This window comes from Meriones unguiculatus, chromosome 6 (assembly GCF_030254825.1).
Source record: "Meriones unguiculatus strain TT.TT164.6M chromosome 6, Bangor_MerUng_6.1, whole genome shotgun sequence".
NCBI classification, from domain to species: domain Eukaryota; kingdom Metazoa; phylum Chordata; class Mammalia; order Rodentia; family Muridae; genus Meriones; species Meriones unguiculatus.
Window position 1 is genome coordinate 102527270 of NC_083354.1, and position 21123 is coordinate 102548392.

The window sequence follows — 21123 nt, forward strand, 5'->3', positions numbered from 1 at the left end:
TATAAGCAGAACCTTGTTGCTGAATGAATGCTTGTTAATGAGTAGATCATGTATGGAAACTGCCCACAGCTGTTTGCAGTTCTAACTGATTCTTATCGTTGTGTTTTGCCGTGTGTTCCCTCATCAGAGTGGATGTGTGTGGTTTAGAGAGTAAATGTAGTATATTTTGGCTTCAAAATGGTCGGTGGAAATATATTTATTTGTATTATGTTCCAAAATTGATGATATATGGGTCCTCATTTTAGAGCAGTGGTATTCTCACAGACAGGCTTAAAAATTAAATTTCTAATGAAGCTTCCAAAAGAATCTTAGTAATGCAGTTATCTCTCTCTCTTTGACATACCTTTCAGAAAGCTATTTGAAATGAGTTAAAACCAAGAGATGATGAGAGAAGGAAAAGGAAGAAATGTCGGAATGTGAGCAGAGCCACTGTCTTAGAAATACTGCTTCGGAGTGAAGCTTGTGGGGACAGTTAACTCTTTGATCCACCCAGAAGAAATAATAGAATGATAAACTTCTGGCAAAGAGGAAGTCCCTGAAGCAGTCTATCCGAGATGCTGAGTGGGGCCTGGCTGCTGGGGAATGGAAGGAACCACCTGCATAGCTGATCTGTAGCATCGGATGAAAGGTCAAACAGGTGAGTGATAGAAAGATGGTCAGTGGGTACTGTTACAGTTTACGTGTGGCTTAGAATTTCAAAGATATCCTCCAAAGGTTCAAAATCTGGGACCTTTGTCCCCTAGGAAGTCGTGTTAAAGTGGTAAAAATGATCGAGGACAAAACAAAGTAAATAAATGTTAAAAAAGATTAGTACTTTGTATGATACAAAGCTTAAGTCAAGCAGCGTAAAAGCAAGCATACACTATTAGACTGTGGAGAAATGAGAGAACGTGCCACTTATCTGTAGTCAACTTTTACACCGAGTAGCTTTCTCATTTGAATACATTAATTCATTTTCTTCACTCATTTAGCTACTCCGTATGGAAGGTCTGTATGGGTTGAACACTTGTTAAATGGTAGGGGTTCAACGAAAAGGTAGAGACTATCTCAGGGGAGATTACAGTTAAATGAATAAAAGCAGCTCAGCCAACAGAAATTATAATAATATGAAGCATTTCATAAGTAATAGTTACCAAATGTTCTAATGTACTGGCTGCAACCTAAGTCCTTTCGTAGCAGCCATTTACTCTCGTCTGCAGTCTATCAACATTCTATGGGTTATCCCGACACAGACTTACTTTCTGGAATATTTTCTTTGCAGGCTGTTGGTCAGCCAGGCTTAGTGCCAGGCTTTTGCTGGGTCCAGATCTGCTCCACATTTCTCTTCACTCTCATTGTTTCAGAAGGTTCCTTAGGCTATGCTCTTATGTTAGACCATCGGGGATGTTAGCCGTCAGACTTCTTAACATTTAAAGTTCTAACCCAAATATCAGATCTACGGTTACCCTGCTGGTCAGAGTATGACGCATGGCCATCATCAAGATGGAGAAATACGCTGTTTCCCTCGCCAGAAGGTCCTGCAAGCTCATAGACTGATGGAGCAATTAAGATAGTGAGTTCAATGACTCAAAGGGACATAGAGATTTGATATCCTGTCATTGTTCATCAGAGGGGAGAGTTTATGAAGAGAGGATGAGATTGGTACAGCTTGAACCTAAGCCTGAAAGCTGGAAACAATTGACCGTGAAACGTTTTTTTTTTTTTTTGCACAGGATGCTTTGGGGGAAGATAACAGGCCTGAATTAAGTAGGTCTGTATAGGCCAAGTTTGAGTCCCCATGGGTCAGATTTAGAAGCTATTTAGAAGCTCTGCCATGTGGAAAACAACTGAGGTCATTAGCACTTGTGGGAGCAGCTTCATGGGGGGGGAGGTGAGAAGAGAGGCAGATGGTGGTAGATTAAGGGGTGAGTGGGAGGTGGAGGAAGAGAACCGGTTTCCAGAGCCTGGCTAAGATGAGTAGGGAAATCCTCCAATAGGATTGAAATAGGGTGGAGAGTCACCTTTTTGTTTTTCTTTTAAAAATATAAAAACATGTGTCTATTTTTTTTCCCATTTGCTAGCTCTGGGTTTAGCTTTGTTGTTCCCTGAGACTTTGAGGTGGGTCTTTGGGTTATTAGCTTCATTCTCCCTGATTTTTGTGTGTGAACTCTGTAGTTAGGCTTTCCTCTGAGACTAGCCTTTGCTGTGTGTAAAAAGCTTGTGTTTTTTTTTTCACTGGCTTCCAGGAACTTTACAGTTTTCTCCCTGAGTTGTGTAGCTTTGGCATCTTCTACTGACTTCTAGCCCCCCCCGCCCCCCACCCATTATTCTCTGATAGGGTACAAGAAACATTTTAGCTCCTTTTATACTTGCTAAGACTTTTTATAGGACCTTCAATGTGATCTGGTTTGGAGACTGTTCTGTCAGCTGCTAAGAATGCTCACTCTGATGCTGTGGATGGAGTATTCTATGGATGTCTATGTTTGTTGTTTTGGGGTAGGGTCTCATGTAGCCCAGGGTTGCCTCAAACATTCTGTATGACCTTGAACTCCTCTTGCTTCTACTCCCTTGATTTGTAGGTATAATGGGTATACATTACTATGTATAGGCATCATAGTAATGTATAAATACATTACTATGGCAGGTTTGCAGATAGCTATCAAGTCCATTTAATGGACAGTTTAGCTCTGGGTTTCTTTGTTGGCTTTTTTTTTTTTTTTTTTTTTTTTTGTCGGTGTCATCTATTTATTCAGGACAGTGGGGCATGGGAAAACCCGCTGTCATTTTACCTGTACCTATCTGCCTCTTTATGTCCAGCCAGTAGTGCTTTCTGAAACTGGGTACACCAATATTTGATGTATAAATATTTGCTATCTTATATTTTTGGTGTATTGATCCATTTATTGATTTGGACTGGTTTTCTGTATCTCTTCCTGACAATTTTGTCCTAGTTTTTCAGACATGAGAGTGACCGTTACTGCTTGTCTCCTGCTTCGCTTGCTTGGTGTATAGTTTCCCACTCACAGTCTGCATAAGGTTGGCCAGTGAGATGTATCAGCCAGCTCATCTATATTTACTTATTTTTGACAATGAATTAATATTTTTCTGTACACCACAACCTTTAGTCACACTTGTTTTAACTTTAATTTAATTAATTAATTATTATTGTTAGTTTTGTTTTGTTTTGTTTGTTTGTTTGTTGACACAGGGTTTCCCTATGTATTCTTGGTGGCCCTGAAACTTGCTATGGAGACCAGGCTGTGGTTTTGTGCTTGCAGAGATCTGCCTGCCTCTGCCTCCTGAATCCTGGGATTAAAGGCATGGTTCATCACATCTGGCTGCTTTCTTATATTCTAAATTTTATACACATTGTAACTGCAGTTTGAATTAAATTCTCCCATGTGAACACTGTTTTAGGAAATACAGTTTTGTTTCTCATGTGTTTAACTTTTTTGTTTCTAAACTCTAATGACAATTACTGCCTAGAGCACTTCGGTCCATAAAGCAGCCATGCTTTATTGTCTCAGAAGTATACAATCAGCACAGGTACCTGCCAGCAGATGAATGGAGACTATGTGGTGTCCACGACTGGCTATTAGTCAGCTCTTAGGAAGGAAAATGATGTTATCTGTAGAAAAATGAATAGAACTGGAGATATGTCCGGAAAGACAACTCCATGTGTTCTCTTACGTGTAGACTATAGATTAGGAGGAATACAAGATTTACGTGTATACTATAGACTAGAAGGATTACAAGACTCGAAAATGAAGAATCCTTTGGGAAGAAAAGGTACCAATGGGAGAGGGAGGGGCCTGGAAGAGAGCAAAGGAGGAGGAAGGGACAAGTGGCAGTGTACATGATAGACTTACATGAGAATCTCTTGATTAAAGCTGCTACTTTTTTTTTCAATGAGTATATGCCAATCAAGGTAAAAAAAAATGAACAAAACACAAAAGTAGAGAGGTGCTGTCGGTCCTGGATTTGGTCTCCATTAGGGTCTTCATATCCTTGTCTCTTGGTACAAGGAGACTTAACTAGATAGTGAAAGGTGGTAACCATTGAAGAGTTGAGCAGGCACAAAGGGAGGAAAAGGGATAATTTTGAAGGGTTGACACTGAGTTCGTGTGGTCTGGCTTCACCACAATCACTGAGTTGGTACATTTATTTAAATGTTATTTAGGGCCGGAGGTGAGTCATTTCATGAACAAGTTTGAAAAGGTTTCTGTAGGGGCACCACGGACGTAAATGGATTCTTCCCTAGTATTCCAGGTTAGTGGTCAGCTAGTAAACTGAGCTGTGGCCTGTAGGACCGTGTGGGAAACATAGGATGAAGATCCTTGCACCCACAGATCTCCACAGAAACCAGGAATGTTAAGCATACAGGACTGTTTTTCCAATGGGAAAGAAAACCTGCTCTTTCACCCAGAAAGCTGGGAATTGGAGGTGATGAATAGCCTGATGATATGTGTTATCTGGCTATTGGGCCAGGCCATACGAGCTCCTATAACCAGGACCAGAGGTGGCCAATAGCCCAAATGACCCCAGTGCTATCTGTATGACCAAGACCAGGGCAGGCCCTTAGGCCCTTCAGCTTGCATAGGTTAACCTATCTCTAGATCCCATCTTCATGGAAGAAATAACACTACCCTGGGTTGAATCTCAATGTAATTACACTTCCTTATGCAATGGGAAGTGTATCGCACCAGGAAAATTTTCCCCCAATTTTACCGGGCTTAGATACATTGGGAATAAAGCTGTTATTAGACTTCCTGAAGTCTGATCCAGGTTATGAAGTCAGTCTGAACTGGGTTTTCATTCCTGTCTCTTTGCTCCCCTGTATGACACCCATAGGAACCCTCAAAGGCCTGGTGTGTTAGGAAACTCTCACCAACAGAGGTGGCAGACACCGTTTTGCATAAGAGTATGAGTTCACATGAAAGTTTCCTTTCACATTTCTTTTTCTGTTCCCCTTTAAAAGAATGCTGATGATTGTAGAGCCACCATCCAGACAAACAAGGGAAGGAGTTCAGCCGGCCCGGCCTTTAGCCTCTGACCTCAATAGTTCATTCAGCTCAGGTCTCCCCTTCTATGTCACGTGTGATTAGTTTCTTTGGCATTGGGGGTTTGAGAAACTGAAAGCTGTTGAAAGATTCAGAGAAACAATTCTTACCCCTTTCAATGTATGCCGTAGGATTGGGGGATGTTGCAGCTGGAGAGGAAACCGCTAAGATGGCGAAAAGATGCCATTTTATTTCTTAGCCCGTAGTAAAACCACAGAACTCGTTTCTCAGCCATGCCTCCTGTCTCCTTTGGGTGGCGCTGTGCACAGCTTCCTCCAGGTACAGGGCAAGTACAAGCTGGAGAGGACTGAAACCCGGAGCTACTCAGTCCGCAGCAGCGATGACAGCCTGACAGCCGAGTGGGAGAGGATCAGTTGTCATTCCTGCTGGCAGCTGAAAAAGTCTGCGGTCTGTCCCGCGGGGAGCATGCTCCGTCTCTCCCGTGTTCTCCGCCTTTCTTCATCCCGCACAGCCTCAGAAGCTGAGCTCTGCACAGAGCATCCATCCACAGGCTTTTTTTTTTCTCTGTGTTTTGGCCGCATTTGGCGAGGCTGTGATTAAAGCAAAGGAGGAATCTGCGACCTCCCCAATCCCCGCCAGTCTTGTCTTTCTTTTCCACACCCTTGCGGGTTTGCCTCTGCTAGAGCTTGCATTCCCGTTTGCAGAACAGAGCTCTACATCTTTAGACAGAGTTGGGAGGGGTTCTTGCTTCTTGTACTTCCCAGGCGCTTCCATAGCCTGCACGGCTTTTCTTGACTAGCCATCTCTGCTAGAACTGTCATGAACTCTTCCTTACTTAATTTTTGTAAGGTGCTATCTCTTTCCTGTTTTCTGCTGGGATCTGTGCTAAAATGACAACCAGTGAAAACAGAATGACCCTTAGATATTCGAGCTTGCTGGGTAGCAAATAGGCAGAAATAGTTACCTAGATGCCAAGGTGGCATATTTCTTGATGCCCCTGTAGATATAGATATGAGGAATAAAGGGCCAGGAAGATTAGTTAAGAGGGCAGAGCAGGGAGCTGGGGAGATGGCTCAGTGGGTACAGTGCTTGCTTTGCAAGCCTGAGGATCAGGGTTCGGATCCCCAGGACCCATCTAAGGTCACCTGTCATGCCAGCATCCTGATGGCAAGATAAGGGGAGGAGATGGAAGAATCCCTGTAAATTCAGGGGTCAGCTAGCTGATAACAAGAGACCCCACTTCAAAGAGGATGGAAGACAGACAGACATCTGAGGCTCCCCCGTGACTGTGGAATGACATGAATGACAGGCACCGTGTCATTCATGTACCTTTCGAATGGCTATTTGCTTGCCCTGCTCAGTGCTGGGCGTCTTAGAGCAATCACGGCTGTGTGCTTGCCCTGTTTCACTTCACCCATCTGACCACTGGGTATAATGTGTAGGGGATGGTAACTTAAGGTTTTTTTTTGGTCAAGAGTACAATGTTAGTTACTTTTTGGAGTGGCAAAGCATCTTAACTAAGCAACCAAAGGAAGGCAGGGTTTGCCTTGGTTCATGGCTGGAGGGTACGTACGGTCTCATGGGCGGTAGGGAAGGAACGGTGCCAGGAGTGGGTGGGTGTTGGTAACATTGTTCCTGCGGGCAGGAATCGGGCAGAACACTGGCACTCAGCTTCCTCTTTTCCACACTTTTATTCAGTCTGGGAAGCCAAGCCTGTGCCGGGGTGTTGCCTGGATTTAAATCGGACTGGAGCGTGTCTGGAAACAACCTCACAGACACACCCTAAGTTGCACTTCCTAGGTGATTTCAAATGCAGCCAGACTGAAGAGGAAGGCTTGTCCCTAGAACTCAGGTGCCGATGGAGGTAGGAAGGGGGATGGGGCTGTGAGGTCCCCACAGTGAGCTTGATGCGTGACTAAATGGGACGTGGTGGTTTTCTATCTGGAGAACAGTGTTGATGAGCTGAACATTTGGCGACCAGCAGGGTGGTGGCCACTGATTCAGCTCACTGAGCATTCTTGCTTTTCTTCCTAGGAGCGTGATGGGGGTGAGCCTTCTTGTCTGCTTGATGGTGAATGGGCTCACAGCACTTGCTGTGTGTGCGCATGTGTGTGTGTGCACGCGCATGTGTGCCACTTCAGAGCAGAAGCTTTGGAACAGGCAGTGCTTGACAAGTCATGCTTGCAATTTCCCTTCTCTACAGTGACCAGCAAAATCAGCTCCTTTGGCCTTTGGTTCCTGAGTGAGGGCTGGCACAGACATAAGTCCACACCGAGCCGTGTTAGATATGTCTCAGGGGTGGCAAGTAAAATATTGTGGTTTTAATTCATTGTGATAAAAAAAATCATTTTGAGATCAGAGCCTGACCCAGACTTTCATCATGTCTTGGCTTGGAGTGCACATAATTCTATGCAGAGCACGGCATGGGCATGGAGGCCCAAAAGACCACATCTCATGCGTCAAAGTGCCGAGTCCTGTGCAAGGGGGAAGAGGGACTCATGGATCATTTTAGTGTCATCCTGTGTAGGAAGGGGAGGGTAGTGAAGTGGCAGAAATACCGGAGCTGTGTGCAAAGATGGCTGCAGACTGGGGCAGAGGTGTGCCGGGATGGCCGTAAGAGCCCAAGAGGACCTGGTGGAGGCAGTAGTTGTGAAATTCAGGAGAACACAGGATGAAGGATGAGGTGAAGGGCTGACAGATGCTACTTGCCAACCCCTTGGAGATGATAATGGGCACAGGGAGGAGTCCAAGGAAATGCTGAGGTTTGCCAAGGTTTGTTTTGGGCTCTGAATTTGTCTCTGCAGTTTCTAACAAATGGCCTGGGATGTTTGTGCTGGTCATTAAAGCCAAGGACTCCATGTCTTGCTCTCCAGGTTCTTTTCCTCAGCAGAACAGTGGATGGTGTCATCAAGCCTGTGGGCACATTTTTGAACTCTGTTTTCTCCACTGACATGTGAAGGTGGTTGGGGAAAGAGCCCACAGGCAGACACTTAAGTTTGGGTCTGGAATGGTCCCCTAGGTTTCTTGTGTTAAAAGCTTGGTCCTGACAAAAATGGGGCCTGATGGGATCTCTCTGTCTCTCCTTCCTAGGTGAGCAATTCTGCTTTGTTTCACACAGCTGCCATTCCATGCTGCTTTTCCATGGGCTCTAGCGTCAAAGGAATCAAGCAATCATGGGATGAAACCTCAAGACCATGAGCTAAAACAAAACTTTCCTGGTTGACGGCCCTAGGTATTTGTTTAGTTCTGGTAGATTTTCTGGAGCATAGGCTCCAGAGGAGAGAGTGGTATTTGGTGACACGTGGTTGTTGTGTACGTTTGTGGGTATGGAAGACTCGGGAGAGATGAGCGGCTCCTCAGGCCAATGGGACTTCATGAATTCTCACAGAACGCCTCAGTGGCATTTACACAACTTCAACACATCATTCACCAAAGCAAGAGTGTGTTAAAAGAAAATCTATAAGTGGGTTCAGGCCATGCACTGGGTACTTCACTAAAGGGCATCACTCCCACAAAGAGCAATTAGTTCATTTGTGAAGGGGCTGGAGAAACCGCAGATGCTGTGAGGCTTTCTGAGTCAATGTGTGGCATGAGATGCAAAGTCGTCTGTTGGCCTCTCCTGTTTCTTACCATGCTCTGCCCTGGCGTCTCCTGCCTCCACACTTTCTTTACCTGTATGAACGGGACTGCCTGAGTTCCCTGCCACCCCCTGATCATCACAGACCATACCACAACTGAACCAGATACCCTCTGTGACTCCTGGAATTCCTGGGACTCCTCCACACAGCCCCTGGGACTCCTCCACACAGCTGGAGCAGCACATTTATGGTGAGGCTTGGGAGAACACTGTGGCAGCAATGAACACTGTGGCTTCAAGGCACAAGCTCAGGGATACATTCCAGAGGTGGAAGTCAGCCATCCAGTCTTTGCGTCCCTTTGTTTTCCAGTGCTGAAGATCAAACCCAGGGCCCAATGCATGCTAGCAACTGAGCCGTCTGCTATTGACAAGCCCTCAAAATGACTTTGAGGGCCACTGGTCTCAGTGACTTCATAGACAGAATTTGTCCTCACCAGAGAAATGAGATTTGGGAAGTATTTGCTGGAGAATATCCAGTAAAGAGGTGAGTTGTGAGAGTCAGGCATTGAACTGGAGGTGTGCTAGAAAGACCTTGCCCTGTGATAATCTCGAGTGCCACTATTAAAAAGCCCGTGCACTGGGCTGGAGCAACCAGCTTCGACTCCTAGCATTGCCCTGGTGGTTCACACTCAGCCCGTGGAGATCTCTCTCGCACCCTCTTCTGGCTTCCTCAGGCACTGCACACATACAGGTAGGCAAAACACCACACACAGAAAACAAAAACAAAAACAAAAACAAAAAATCCAAAAAGGTTTAAAAATTTGTGTGTATTTTTTTTTTTAAACACAGGTCCTCACTGTGTAGCCTTGCAACCCCTTGGGAGGCAGAAGCAGATAGTGAGTTTAAGACTAGCCTGGTCTACATAGGGAGTTCCAGTCTAGCCAAGGCTACATAGGGAACCCTGTCTCAAAACAACAACAAACAAACAAACAAGCACACACATCATTGATTCAGTGTTATACAGTGTTAAAGGACATCCAAGATAAAGACCAGGTGGCCTCCACCTTACACTTAGCTGCTGTTCTTGCCGGCGACAGCCCGATTTACTTATTTATAAATCTGCACTGTTTCAATTATTTATGACTTTCTGCTCAAACTGGATGCCGATCCTCTGCTCCTGTGACACCCATGTGGGTCACTGGCAGGAGCCTGCTGTGCCCATGTGTGAGGTGTGCTCATTGGCAGGACACAGTGTGGCAGCGTGGCAGGGAAGTCTCACCTTAACAGACGGCCAGGCTGGGGGTGTCCTGTGAGCAGCATGAGAGAATTGGGGTGGTGCCAGGAACCCCACAATGCCTGGAATGAGGCTTGATTCCTCATACTAGCCTGGGCCTTCAGTTGCTCTTCCACTCTGCCTGTTGGTAAAGGGAGCAGGTTGAAGGCCTTCCCCACTGTGATGGGCCGTCCAAGGGAAGGAGAAAGAAGTGGCCGGCTGCTTCACAAAGCAAGTCAACCAGCAGGCCACTGGCTTCCCCCGAACTCATTACTGCCTCTGTGCTCATGACACTGCTCAATCCGAGAGACATCCTACCTACTACAATCCGAACGCCAGGGTCAGAGCGTACAGGGCCGAGAGACCAGACCGAACCGTTATTAGTTCACAGAACTCCAATTCTTTATTCATCACAGCTTGCTCACAATGACATACAGGAAAATAGCACTAATGAAGAGTAAATATGCAGGCAGCAACCTTCAGGAGTTGGGAGTCGAGGGAGAAACGATTTCAAAACTGCAATAGGTATTTATGCTGGGTACCTGCTGATTCTTTTAGTTGGCACAAGCGCCCTGCCTAGGCCCCCCCTTAACTTCATCGGCATCACAGATGGAGTGATTTGGTCTTGTTTGCAGGCAGTCTTGCCCTACACTGGGGAAGAAAGACCAGCTTGAGTAAAAGTCCACAGTGTTTGTGACTTTTGTTTGTGTTTTTAATGCAACAACCAGCTCACAGTCTCCAAGTGGAAAAATATTCAGTAGCATCATGTGCTTGTACTACAGGCAAAAGCTTAAAATGAACATCATCACCCATGGCATCCACAAATAAGCCACCCGGCACGCTAAGTAATTCATTCCATCCAAAGAACTGAAAGAAGAGAAGTAAGCCCGCTTCATGAAGAACGGTTTCACGGCTGCTTGAACTCTCTGGCTCTATATTCGTGCGCAGCACTTTAGAAGGTTCAGCCCCTTGCTTCTAACCTGACTGAGCTCAGATCCGTCTTCCCACCCTTCTCTTTCTGAAACCCAAACGCATTTGCAGCACAGCACGGAACCCATGAGTAGAAGTGAGTGCTATGAATGGTGGTTTCCCTTAGCCTGGCTCTGTGGTTTCTAGGCAGGAAGCAGGCGACGAGCAGACGAATGTGGAGGTTCACATGGAGACACAGTACCTGTGATCTAGGTGTGGTCTTGGTCAAGCTCAGAGATGGTGGGGTCATCTAGGTCATTAGGCAATGGTGGATTTCTAGCACCATAGACTGTCTACTGACCTCATTTTTCCGTTAGAATGAAAAAGGGCAGGGACTGGAGTTCAACACGGGGAGCTTCATAAAGAACAGACCTAGCAAGTTCATTGGAGTGGAAAGACACAACATCAAAAGCCTGTTACAGGACATGTAAGATTATGAAATAACTTGCATAATGCAATACTTGTATTTTTTAACAAAAATGTAAATATTTACAAAATAAGATCCAAGGTACTTTTTAAACATCAAGCAAAACATTCTGCAAAGAGACTGCATTGATTTGTATTTTATTTTTGATTCTGTTTTTTTGTTTTGTTTTGTTTTGATTTGTTTTTAATAATGAGTTCTTTTTAAACCATGTCATACATTTCCCGTACTGATATCGCATGATCTGTTATAATATAGGCAGGGGGATTTACTACGGGAGGGGCGTGCCGTACCCGCCACTGCTTCAGCCAGAGAGTTCGACCTGCAGCTCCTTGTTCCTGCGTACCTCTGCGGCGTGCCTCTCCTAGAAAACAGCGAAGGCAGAAGAGGTCAGTCCACGTGCTCTAGAGAACCAGGAGAGCCCCCTTAGCCTTCGCTGGTCACGCTTGGCCAGACATAACCCTACCCAATAATTTCCGCCTAAAGACAGGAATTCCTAAAGGAATTTTCTTCACTGCGCAAGGAAAAGGTGGGCCCAGGGAACATCACAGCAGAGAAGATGACAAGACACACATATCTTTATTAACCTATATCCCCCTCCTCATGTGCCACCATCCTTTTCTGGTGAGCAACCCTGGAACCAAGCATCTTGTAAGTTATAGGCAAACCTTTTACCGAGGAATTGTACCCTAATCCTGGACAGCACAGCGACAGCACCACCACCACCACCACCACCACCACCACCACCACCACCACCACCACCTTTGTTCTTTGTTTAAACTATGATCAAAATGTCAAATGATTATTAAGAACATTTTAAAAGGGGGCTAGAAGGATCCGGAAGGGACAGGAGCTTCACAAGGAGAACAGCAAAGCCAACAAATCGAGGCTTGGAGGGCCTGCAGAGACCGATGTACCAACCAAGGACCATACATGGAGAGGACCTAGACCCCCTGTTCAGAGGAAGCTCACAGGAGGCTCAGTCTCCAAGTGGGTTCCCTAGTAAGGGAAGCAGGGACATGGTCTCAGGGCTGGCTCTTTGATCACTTCCCCCTGAAGGGTACAGCCTTGCCAGGCCACAGAGGAAGACAATGCAGCCAGTCCTGATGAGACCTGATAGGCTAGGCGGACCTCCCCTATCAGGGGACTAGGGAAGAGGCATAGGGGGAGAAGAGGGAGGGAGAATAGGACTGGGAGGAGACAAGGGAGAGGACTACAGCTGGGATACAAAGCAAATACATTGTAAAAAATTTTTAAAAATATAAAGTAAAAAACAAAAGGAGAAAATATTGAATACATTGACTTCTGTATAAATTCTGAGACTGGCAATAACATATAACATTTTTGGTTTCCTGATCATCTTAATTGTATTTCCTCCCACCTCCCTTTTTTTTTTTTTTGACTATTTTTAAGGATTCTGGGCTTGCCCATGGGCACTTAGGAAAACTGAGATTCAGAAAGGGGGTGTTGGTACTTCTTTCTAACACCTTCTTGGTGAAGGCCTTTCTGAACTCTAGTCAGCAGCGTTTTTAATGCTGTGCTGCACTCTCTGGCGCACACTGGCCTGGTCAGTCCAGCAGAATCATCTTTCCATGCTCCCTGGAAGGCCTGGGGTTCCTAGCCTTGCATGGCCGTTGGTAGAGACTGCAAGCAGATGCTCTCAGGCCTGTCACGGCCATCCCTGCTGCGTAACGGCTTTTCACGAGACCGCAAACCAATACAGTTGCATTCTGCATCTGAACATTTGCGAAAATCAAACCGTCCCTTGAATAAGGCGGTCACACGGTTCTAAACAGGAGAACTCCAGTTCTTGTCAGCTTGGCTGTGGCGATGGATGGTTTTGACTGCGCCATTTCTTGCTTGGCACATTGTATGTTGTTGCTGGGTATTCATTTGCATAAGGAAACTTTACTAATAAAGACACTAGGGCTGGGAAGTGAACTTTCTAAGGAGAGAGCTGATGGAGAAAAGGTGGGTGCAGGGTTTTTTACTTGATGCTTCTAATTGGATGACCATAGGCACATGGTTTTGCATAAAGGTCTAAATGGCTGTTGAATTGAATTTTGAAATGCTAATTACTAGTTATATTATTTATTTCCTATTTAGAACATTTAAAAATTGCTTTTCTCCTCATATAGTTTCTTCAATTCACGCTCAATGATTTTGAACATCTATGAAATAAATCTTACTATTAAACTCTTCCAATGTCAAGGTGTCTGTGCTTACAGTTTTTTTTTAATAGCATAACACCGAGCACATATTTGTCACTTAATGTGCGTACCACAACTATATCCATACAGATTTTGCTCAGATTAGTTACCTTAATCCTCACAGCATTTTACATTTCGATGAAAAATTGAAAGCACAGGAAGGCTGGGTAACTTTTCTAAGCTCATATAACCAGCAGGTGGTTGGATTCAGCATTAGTTATATTATGAACAAGAAAGTGCATCCCCACCTCAAATTTAGACTGTAGGAGGTGTAAAAAGTGTCATATACCCTGCGCTTCCTCCAAAGTTCTAAATTAGTGGAAGCAGGAAGTAGACCTAGTGAAGGATGTGAAAGCAATGTAACTTAACTGGTTTAAACCAGCCTTTCATAGATATTGAAAAAAAAAACAAAGAGAAGGAAAAAAGGCATATGTAGAGAAATCAAGTTGTGTTTGGAAATGTGGGGAAATTGGCACAGATGCAGCAGAGCCCTCTTTGGCTCAGTTATTATGAGGCAAATCTGTGGCAGTGTCCCCTTTTCATGCAGATGGAGACTCATTAGTGAAAGCTGGGCTCTTATGAAACTGGGAAGGTGCCAGCCCTCGGCCTGTGCTGGAGACAGCAGAGCTTCAGTTATGACAGGCAGCTTCACAGGAGTGAGCCGTAGGATGAAACCTGTTTACCCTGAACCTCACTTCTTACTCAAATCCAGAAAGCAATGTTTGCTGAGCGAATCACAGAGACTTAATCCAGGTTCGAGATAACTTTAAAAGAAACTTTAGATAAGCCTGCTGAGTTTCTAAGAAAATATTTTCAGGAATTTTGGTTGATCTGCTATTTGGGAACTTCACACCTGCAGTACGAAATGCGTGCCTCTGATGCGCTGGTGTGAAGCTAAATGAAAATGTTGAAAAAGCCAGTGTCGGCCCGAACAGGTAATGTCACCAGTCAGTGGTCTTGATCAGAAAACTGCTCAACAACCAGAAACTCCAGTTGGGAGCTACTAAGGTAGCTATGAGGCTCTCTCTGTGTAGTTCTCTAGGGACTTTGTCTGTGGCATTCACTAGGGGCGTTCTCTGTGGGGTTCTCTAGGCACATTGTCTGTGGGGTTCTCTAGGGATTTGCCTCTTTAGTTACATCCACTTTATTTTCCAGGTGCACTTAGAGGTCCTGGATGTGTAGTGGCTAGATCCAGGCATGTCTAAATCCACAAAACAATATTTGCAATTTCCCTCTTTCCATTCCTCCTCAAGGAGAGGGTAGTAGAATTTTGACACTGTAAACATTATTTTTAGATGAAAATATCTATGAATGGTGGCTTCAGGAAAACTTCCGGTTCTCTGAAAAATGTGACTTAGAGACTTCTTTTTGGAAGCCAAGAAACGTGAGGTCATTTCTTTTTCTACCCTTGTCTCTTAGATCCTCTTTAGTGAATGTGCGTGCGTATCAAATGTAATAAGATCAGGAACCAGACCACCTCAAGTTGTCAAGTAATAATTCTATGAAATTTCATTGTCTAAGTTTATTTAAATTCATGATAATGTCAGCATCACCATGTTCTTCTCTTTTAAATTAACGGTCATGACCCTGTGCTATAAAAGATTGATCCGAAATAAGTTGGGAGAGCTCATAAAAGTCCTGATGTCATATCTCAAGATGCTGGTGGTCAGGGGGTCAAGGGCAACCATGGAGTATCACTCCTAGTGCTTTTGTTAAGATTGCTTATATGCAGCATTCAATGACTAATTAGGAGTAACAACTTCAGCTCGGAACACAGTTCGGTCTGGGAAAGGCTTGCATTCATACCTGCTTGCTCTGTAATCTTGGCCAAACGCAGTATGCTCTCTGAGGAATAGGTTCCTTAGGTGTGGAATGGAATAACAATATTTCTTGGTAGCATTGCTGCTTGAATTAAATGCGACAATACGTGCAAAAGCACCTGGCCTATATCGAGTAGTCAATAGTGGCTGCTCATAATCCCGTCCTCTTTCCATGACACGTTCAGTAGCAACTGGTCACACCAATGGCACTCATGAATCAACAACAGCAAAATGAAGATGAGGAGAGTGTCACAACAATACGCTCAACTTGATAGCGATTGAAATCTACACTTACATATTATCAAAATTACCTCATAGGAAAATAATCTTGTTTTCATAGAAAAATATTTTTGCTTTGAGCTGTATCACATAATGTACTGCTGTTGTCACGAAAGTAATGCTACAATGCATCTGCCCGATGCTGGTTGGACTATCAGACACAGCCTTGCAGAAATCCTGCCTCTTCCTTCCTCAGTTCCATCCACACTTCTCGTTGGTGAGGGTAAAACTGACTGTGTGAGCTCTGCTGGAGAAAGCATCTCTTTAAATTATTTCTGCTTGGCAAGAGCAGGGTTTGTCCTACTGTGGGAACATTGGTGTCGATAGAACCTGACACCAGAACGCCGTTTCTACCCAAAACAGATAATTGACAAATTTCTCTCTCCTATTTTATTTTAAAGACAAGCTCTCATGTATTCTGTAACCCCGTCTGGCTTCAAGCACATGACCCTTGCTTTCATTCTTCCAAGTGCTGGGATTATAAGTGAGACCTACCGAGCCTGGCTGCTGAGAATCTTTTTTTCTATTATTTCCCCTTTCCATGTTTCTAAGTGCATAGCAGAGACCCTGGAAATGCTCACTGAGCAGTCAACTCATTAATATGTAATTTCTGAAGTAATTGCCTTTCCAGATGTCAGGTTTCAGAAAAGCTTCTGTTACAGAGGCAGCACAATGCGCCCCCAGCATTACAGGACTGTTTTCTTCTGTAAGCTGTCTTGGTCATGGTGTTTTTGTCATGATAATGGAAAAAGAAACTAAGACAGCTGGGTATTTCCTGGGGAAATAAAGATGCAGATCTTCATTCCAAGAATTAAACACCCATCACAGGCTGGACATTTTCAGGTAGAAATGTATGCATGTATACATGCATGTATGAATGTGAGGGGTTAGGTCCAACTGTGAGCAGAGGGGGCAGGAGACAGGTAAAAAACACACAGAGGAAAAATTAATTGATTAAAAGCAACTCTTCCAGAAATGCTAGTTGAAGTATGAAATTTTTTTGTGAACTACTTTACAAATAAAAGCAAGAGGGATAAACTATAGATTTGCATTCATGTTCTTTCAAAACCAGTGGCATCCTTAGACTGCTGGTGAGGCAGAGTTGCTGTGGGTACTAACGGTGAGGTTGAGTTGGAGAGTGAGATCAGCGTATTGCATCCATGGCAACAGCACTGGGCCCATGATGCTAGGTGAAGGCTGATGAGAACGAACAGTAGCAGGAAGCAAGGAAGCAGGAAGACACCCGTAAGCTGAGGACAGGGGAGCAGACAACGGCAAAGGGAACTTTGCTGTCCTGGATCTCAGAGAAGCACATGCTTTGGGGCCACCACATGTGACCTATGGAGAACTGACATCTGACTTGAGACCCTGGGAGAGACAGGCTGCTGCTCCGAAGAGCGTGAGTGCACCTCTTTAAAAATGTCAAGAAGTTTCTGAAGTTCCTCTCCTGGCTTCTGCCTGCCTACATCTTTAGGGCATGTTCCCACATCTTCCAGAGCCTCAAGGTTTCACTGCCAGAGCCTGCAGCCTTCCTCAGGCAGAGCTCTCAAAACTCATGAGCAGCACATCCACTTATAAGGACCTCTGGGAAAATAGTATTTTTGAAAGACTGGGTACAAGTTGAGTGTGCCTGCAGTTTGACCTCTGAGTCTGAGGCAGGAGGATTGTGAGTTTGCGATGTAAACTCTCAGTGCTTGGAGGACAATTGCAGTATCTCTTACACCTGTGGTGCCTGATGTCAAACGGCTGTGAGAACCGGCAGGAAGGGTGAGAAATTCCTATTTTTCAACCTTAATCCAATTTCCAGAAATAAACAAAGCAAAACTATTCATAGCTACATTGTGTGTTTTTTTAAAGGCAAGCTTTTGGGAGATGGAGTGTGTGTGTGTGTGTGTGTGTGTGTGTTTGTGTTTGTGTGTGTGTGTACAGGAGGTTAATAAGAAAGGCCTAAGGACACCAGAACTTGATGAATTAATAGTCCCTCTGCTACGTCCCATGCCCCAGTTTTCCTTGTGGATTTTCTCACATGGAGAGAATGGGCTTATGATAAACATATTTTAAATTTAGTTTTTGTATTAAATATATAATATTTTAATGAAATACTATTTGTAAATTTTACAACATTGGGTATTATATCATGAATGTAATCATATTTTTAAATATTACATATGTGAAAGTTAATATTTTTCCAACACATCGGTTTGTACAGATGTGGAACACACATTAAAACCGACTTTCTGGAGTCCGCCATGGCTGGACCTTTGACGAGCTCTGCAGTGCTGACGGAGCTTTTCTCAACACAGGGTCAGGCCCCAGAGTCAAGGGACTGATGAGAGCAGCCTGAGGGTGGCTGTGCAGCCCCTGTCCCCAGCCCACGGCAGCCCCAGCTGTGCTGCACCCCCACGCACGCACGCCTGCCCTGCCCTGCCCGGTGCTCTGCCGCCCTTACCTTTTCCTGCAGACGTTCAATGATAGCAGCTAGATTAGCCTCGCGGTTTTCCTTAATTTGTTCCATTTTCAGGATCAGCTTCTCCTCCGCCATCTTGCTGAAGTTGTTGTTCTCCTCCAAAGCCTTCTGGAGGACTTCTCGCTCGTGCTCCCTCTTCTCGGCCAGTTGTTTCAGCACCTGAGCCTCCTGAGACTGGGGGGAAAACACAGGATTTACGGTTGCCTGGCTACTGACTTAGCTCCATGCTAGACCTGGTGCTGCAGGCACCGGCAGCACAGTGGCTCACCTTGTTCAGTACAGAGGCCTCAGCACTTCCTACAGAGTACATTGGCAGGGCTGAGGCTCCCTGAATTTTCAGCTGTGAAAGTTTTGGAGAAAGTGTCTTGGAAATAGCATTAGCTCTCATCAAGGAGTTTCTTTTCTTTCATATATATGTATATATTTATATAAGATGTTGCTAAAGATTTATACAACAGGAAATGTTAGAATGAGCCACTGGACTACAGCATTGTGTGGGAACCTGAAGAAAATGGGTAAGGCCTGGGGCCTGGGTTTTCTTTCCCTTTCTGCCCTTTTCTCATCTTTTCAAGAAATTTTTTTAAATTTATTTTTTATTTATTATAATTTATTCACTTTGTACCCTAGCTCTAGCCCCCTCCCTCATCCCCTCCGAACCCTATCCTCCCTCCCTCTTCTCCCCCCCATACCCCTCCCCAGTCCACTCATAGGGGAGGTCCTCCTTCCCTTCCATCTGGCCCTAGCCTATCAGGTCTCATCTGTACTGGCTGCATTGTCTTCTTCTGTGGCCTGGTAAGACTGCCTCCCCCCTCAAGGGGAGGTAATCAACGAGCCAGTCACTGAGTTTATGTCAGAGAGAGCCCTTGTTCCCCTTATTAGGGAACCCACTTGGAGAGTGAGCTGCTATGGGCTACATCTATGCAGGGGTTCTAGGTTATCTCCATGAATTGTCCTTGGTTGGGGTATCAGCCTCAGACTTTGGACAGCGTGCAGGGAATCTTATGAAAGAAGGGGAGATGAAAGACCTGGAGGGGACAGGAGCTCCACAAGGAGAGCAACAGAACCAAAACATCTGGGCCCAGGGGCCTTTTCTCACCTTTTGTCCATATAATTAATTTTGTCTTTTTATTACACTCCCATCCTCCCCTTTCCCCAGGAACTATTAATAAAGTCTCTCAAGCTGGAGCTGTAGCTCAGTGGTAAAGGGCACTTGAGGGGACTAAGGTTCCATACTTAGCACCCACACGGCAGCAAACAGCTGTCCTCAACTCCAGTTCTAGGGAATGCAATGCCTTCTTCTGGCTCCTCAGACACACACAGTGCACAGACATAAATGCAGACAAAGCACCCACACACATAAAATAAATTATCTGTAGGGACTTGAAAACATTTACACAAATTTAATGTCCTCTTGGCAAAAACCAGTGACAGCCTGGTTCTGGCTGTCACTCTTCGGTCAGAGCAGGGGAATGACTGTGACCCCGTGGCCCTGCTGGAATGAGAACAGAGAGGGGGTTAACTGTGTCTTCAGCATGCTCTTTCTCCTTAGCATCAGCAGGATATATGGCTCTCTGCGAGTGTCATCACTAGGGGCTTGATAATGATAGACACCCGTACCTACCTGCTGAGATCTACTTCCAAGGTTCTTTAGTGAGGCTGAGGAATTTATATAGTCTACCCTTCCCAAGATGCACTGGCTGTCTTCCTGCTTCAGCCTCTAAGTGCCAGGATTAAAGGAAAGAGGCACTGTACTTTTTGGTTTAATCTCTCTCTCCACACTCATGTGAACAAGTACATGCCTTTATGCGGTCATATGTGGAAGTCAGAGGTTGCTGTTGGAATGTATCCCTCAACTGTTTCTCTGTTTTATTTGTTCGTCTATTTTTCATTTTGTAGACTAGCTGGCCAGAGAGCCCCAGGGCCCACTCACTTGTCTCTGAGCCCAGAGTGACGGGGCTACAGACAAGTGCCTGTATTTTCACATGGATGCTGGGTATCTGAATACGAGCCAGCAGGCATGTGCAGTAAGCATTTTACCCATAGGGCAATCTTTCCAGCCTTGGAACTCAGTGTTTAAACTCATTCTTCATTAGAACATAGCTCAGAGGCTCTCAAACTCTCCACAGCTCTACAAGGGCTGAAAGGCAGACTTAGTGCTGCCTTTATTGCAGACTCTCTCTGCCTACAGTGTCCCTGGCTTTATTCCCTGGACAAGGGCAACACGTGATCTAAAGAAGTGGAGAAGCATGTTTGCGGGAGTAAAGTTCTCACTGCATGTTCAAACAAGTGTTTCTACTCTGTGCTGTGGCTGGGCAGATTAGCAGGAAGGCAGGTGAGCCAAGTGGGTTTAGAGAGAGGTAGAGAGATGGAGCCTGGTAAAAGTCAGTTGCATTTGAATTGCCCAAAGGTAAGTCATTGGCCTTGTGGGAACTGGGAACGAGAGTATGTTTCTGACACAGAAGGTCTCTGAGAATTGACATGCACAATTGGGCAAGACAGAGGCCAGGTGATTCAATGCACAAGTACGTTAAGGAAAATGCAGAGCTGTTTGAGAAACTGAGGCAGATTGCTGGTGAACACTGTTTGTGTACATCCTCATAGCAACTCAGGATCACTGGAATAATGTGGCCAGAGGTGCATGAAGGTACGGTAATGAGACAGGGAGGAGAGTTATTGTCCATTCAGGAACACTTGAACATTTTGCAGAGAGGTTAATTAGCATCTTTTACACCACCTTGTCTAAGAGTTTAATTACTGCACAAATGAATTGGATGATAAATCCTAGTTAACTAGTCCATAAAATTCACTTTATTTTACATACACATAAAAGATTTAAGGCTACATTTTAGATGCCACTGGGATATCTGAAGTACACGTAACCCCTGCTGAAGCAACCCCTTGTCCCTGCTCATCACGTGGGGGGCTATTAGTTGATACCCAGAACCATTCTCAAACACTAAATCCCTTAGTTTCAAGGTACCTTTCCACTGGTGGGCAGTGTACTGCCTCTGTGAGCATCGGACTTTCTGCTAATGCTGAGAGGGCACTGTTGCCTCGGCTAAAGACACAGAAACGTGCTAAAATATGACCTTTGAGTGTAGTTG

At 44.9% G+C, this 21123-nt stretch overlaps 1 protein-coding gene and 1 long non-coding RNA gene across 3 annotated transcripts in view; one reads left to right on the forward strand and one right to left on the reverse strand.

The window, feature by feature from the left end:
• Positions 1–356: 356 nt before the first annotated feature.
• Positions 357–11309, forward strand: LOC132654743 (uncharacterized). The gene is made up of 2 exons (XR_009592445.1): positions 357–637; positions 8091–11309. It is a non-coding gene; the product is annotated as an uncharacterized LOC132654743 (long non-coding RNA).
• Positions 11310–11371: 62 nt separating this feature from the next.
• The window catches only part of Stmn2 (stathmin 2), a 47908-nt gene continuing 38156 nt past the window's right edge, over positions 11372–21123 (reverse strand). For both annotated transcript variants that reach the window (XM_021632310.2, XM_060385798.1), the window contains exons 4-5: positions 18002–18193; positions 11372–11607 (exon numbers count right to left, since the gene is read on the reverse strand). In XM_021632310.2, coding sequence (XP_021487985.1) covers positions 11548–11607; positions 18002–18193 — 252 coding nt within the window. In that variant the 3' untranslated portion in view covers positions 11372–11547. The remainder of the gene's footprint in view (positions 11608–18001; positions 18194–21123) is intronic.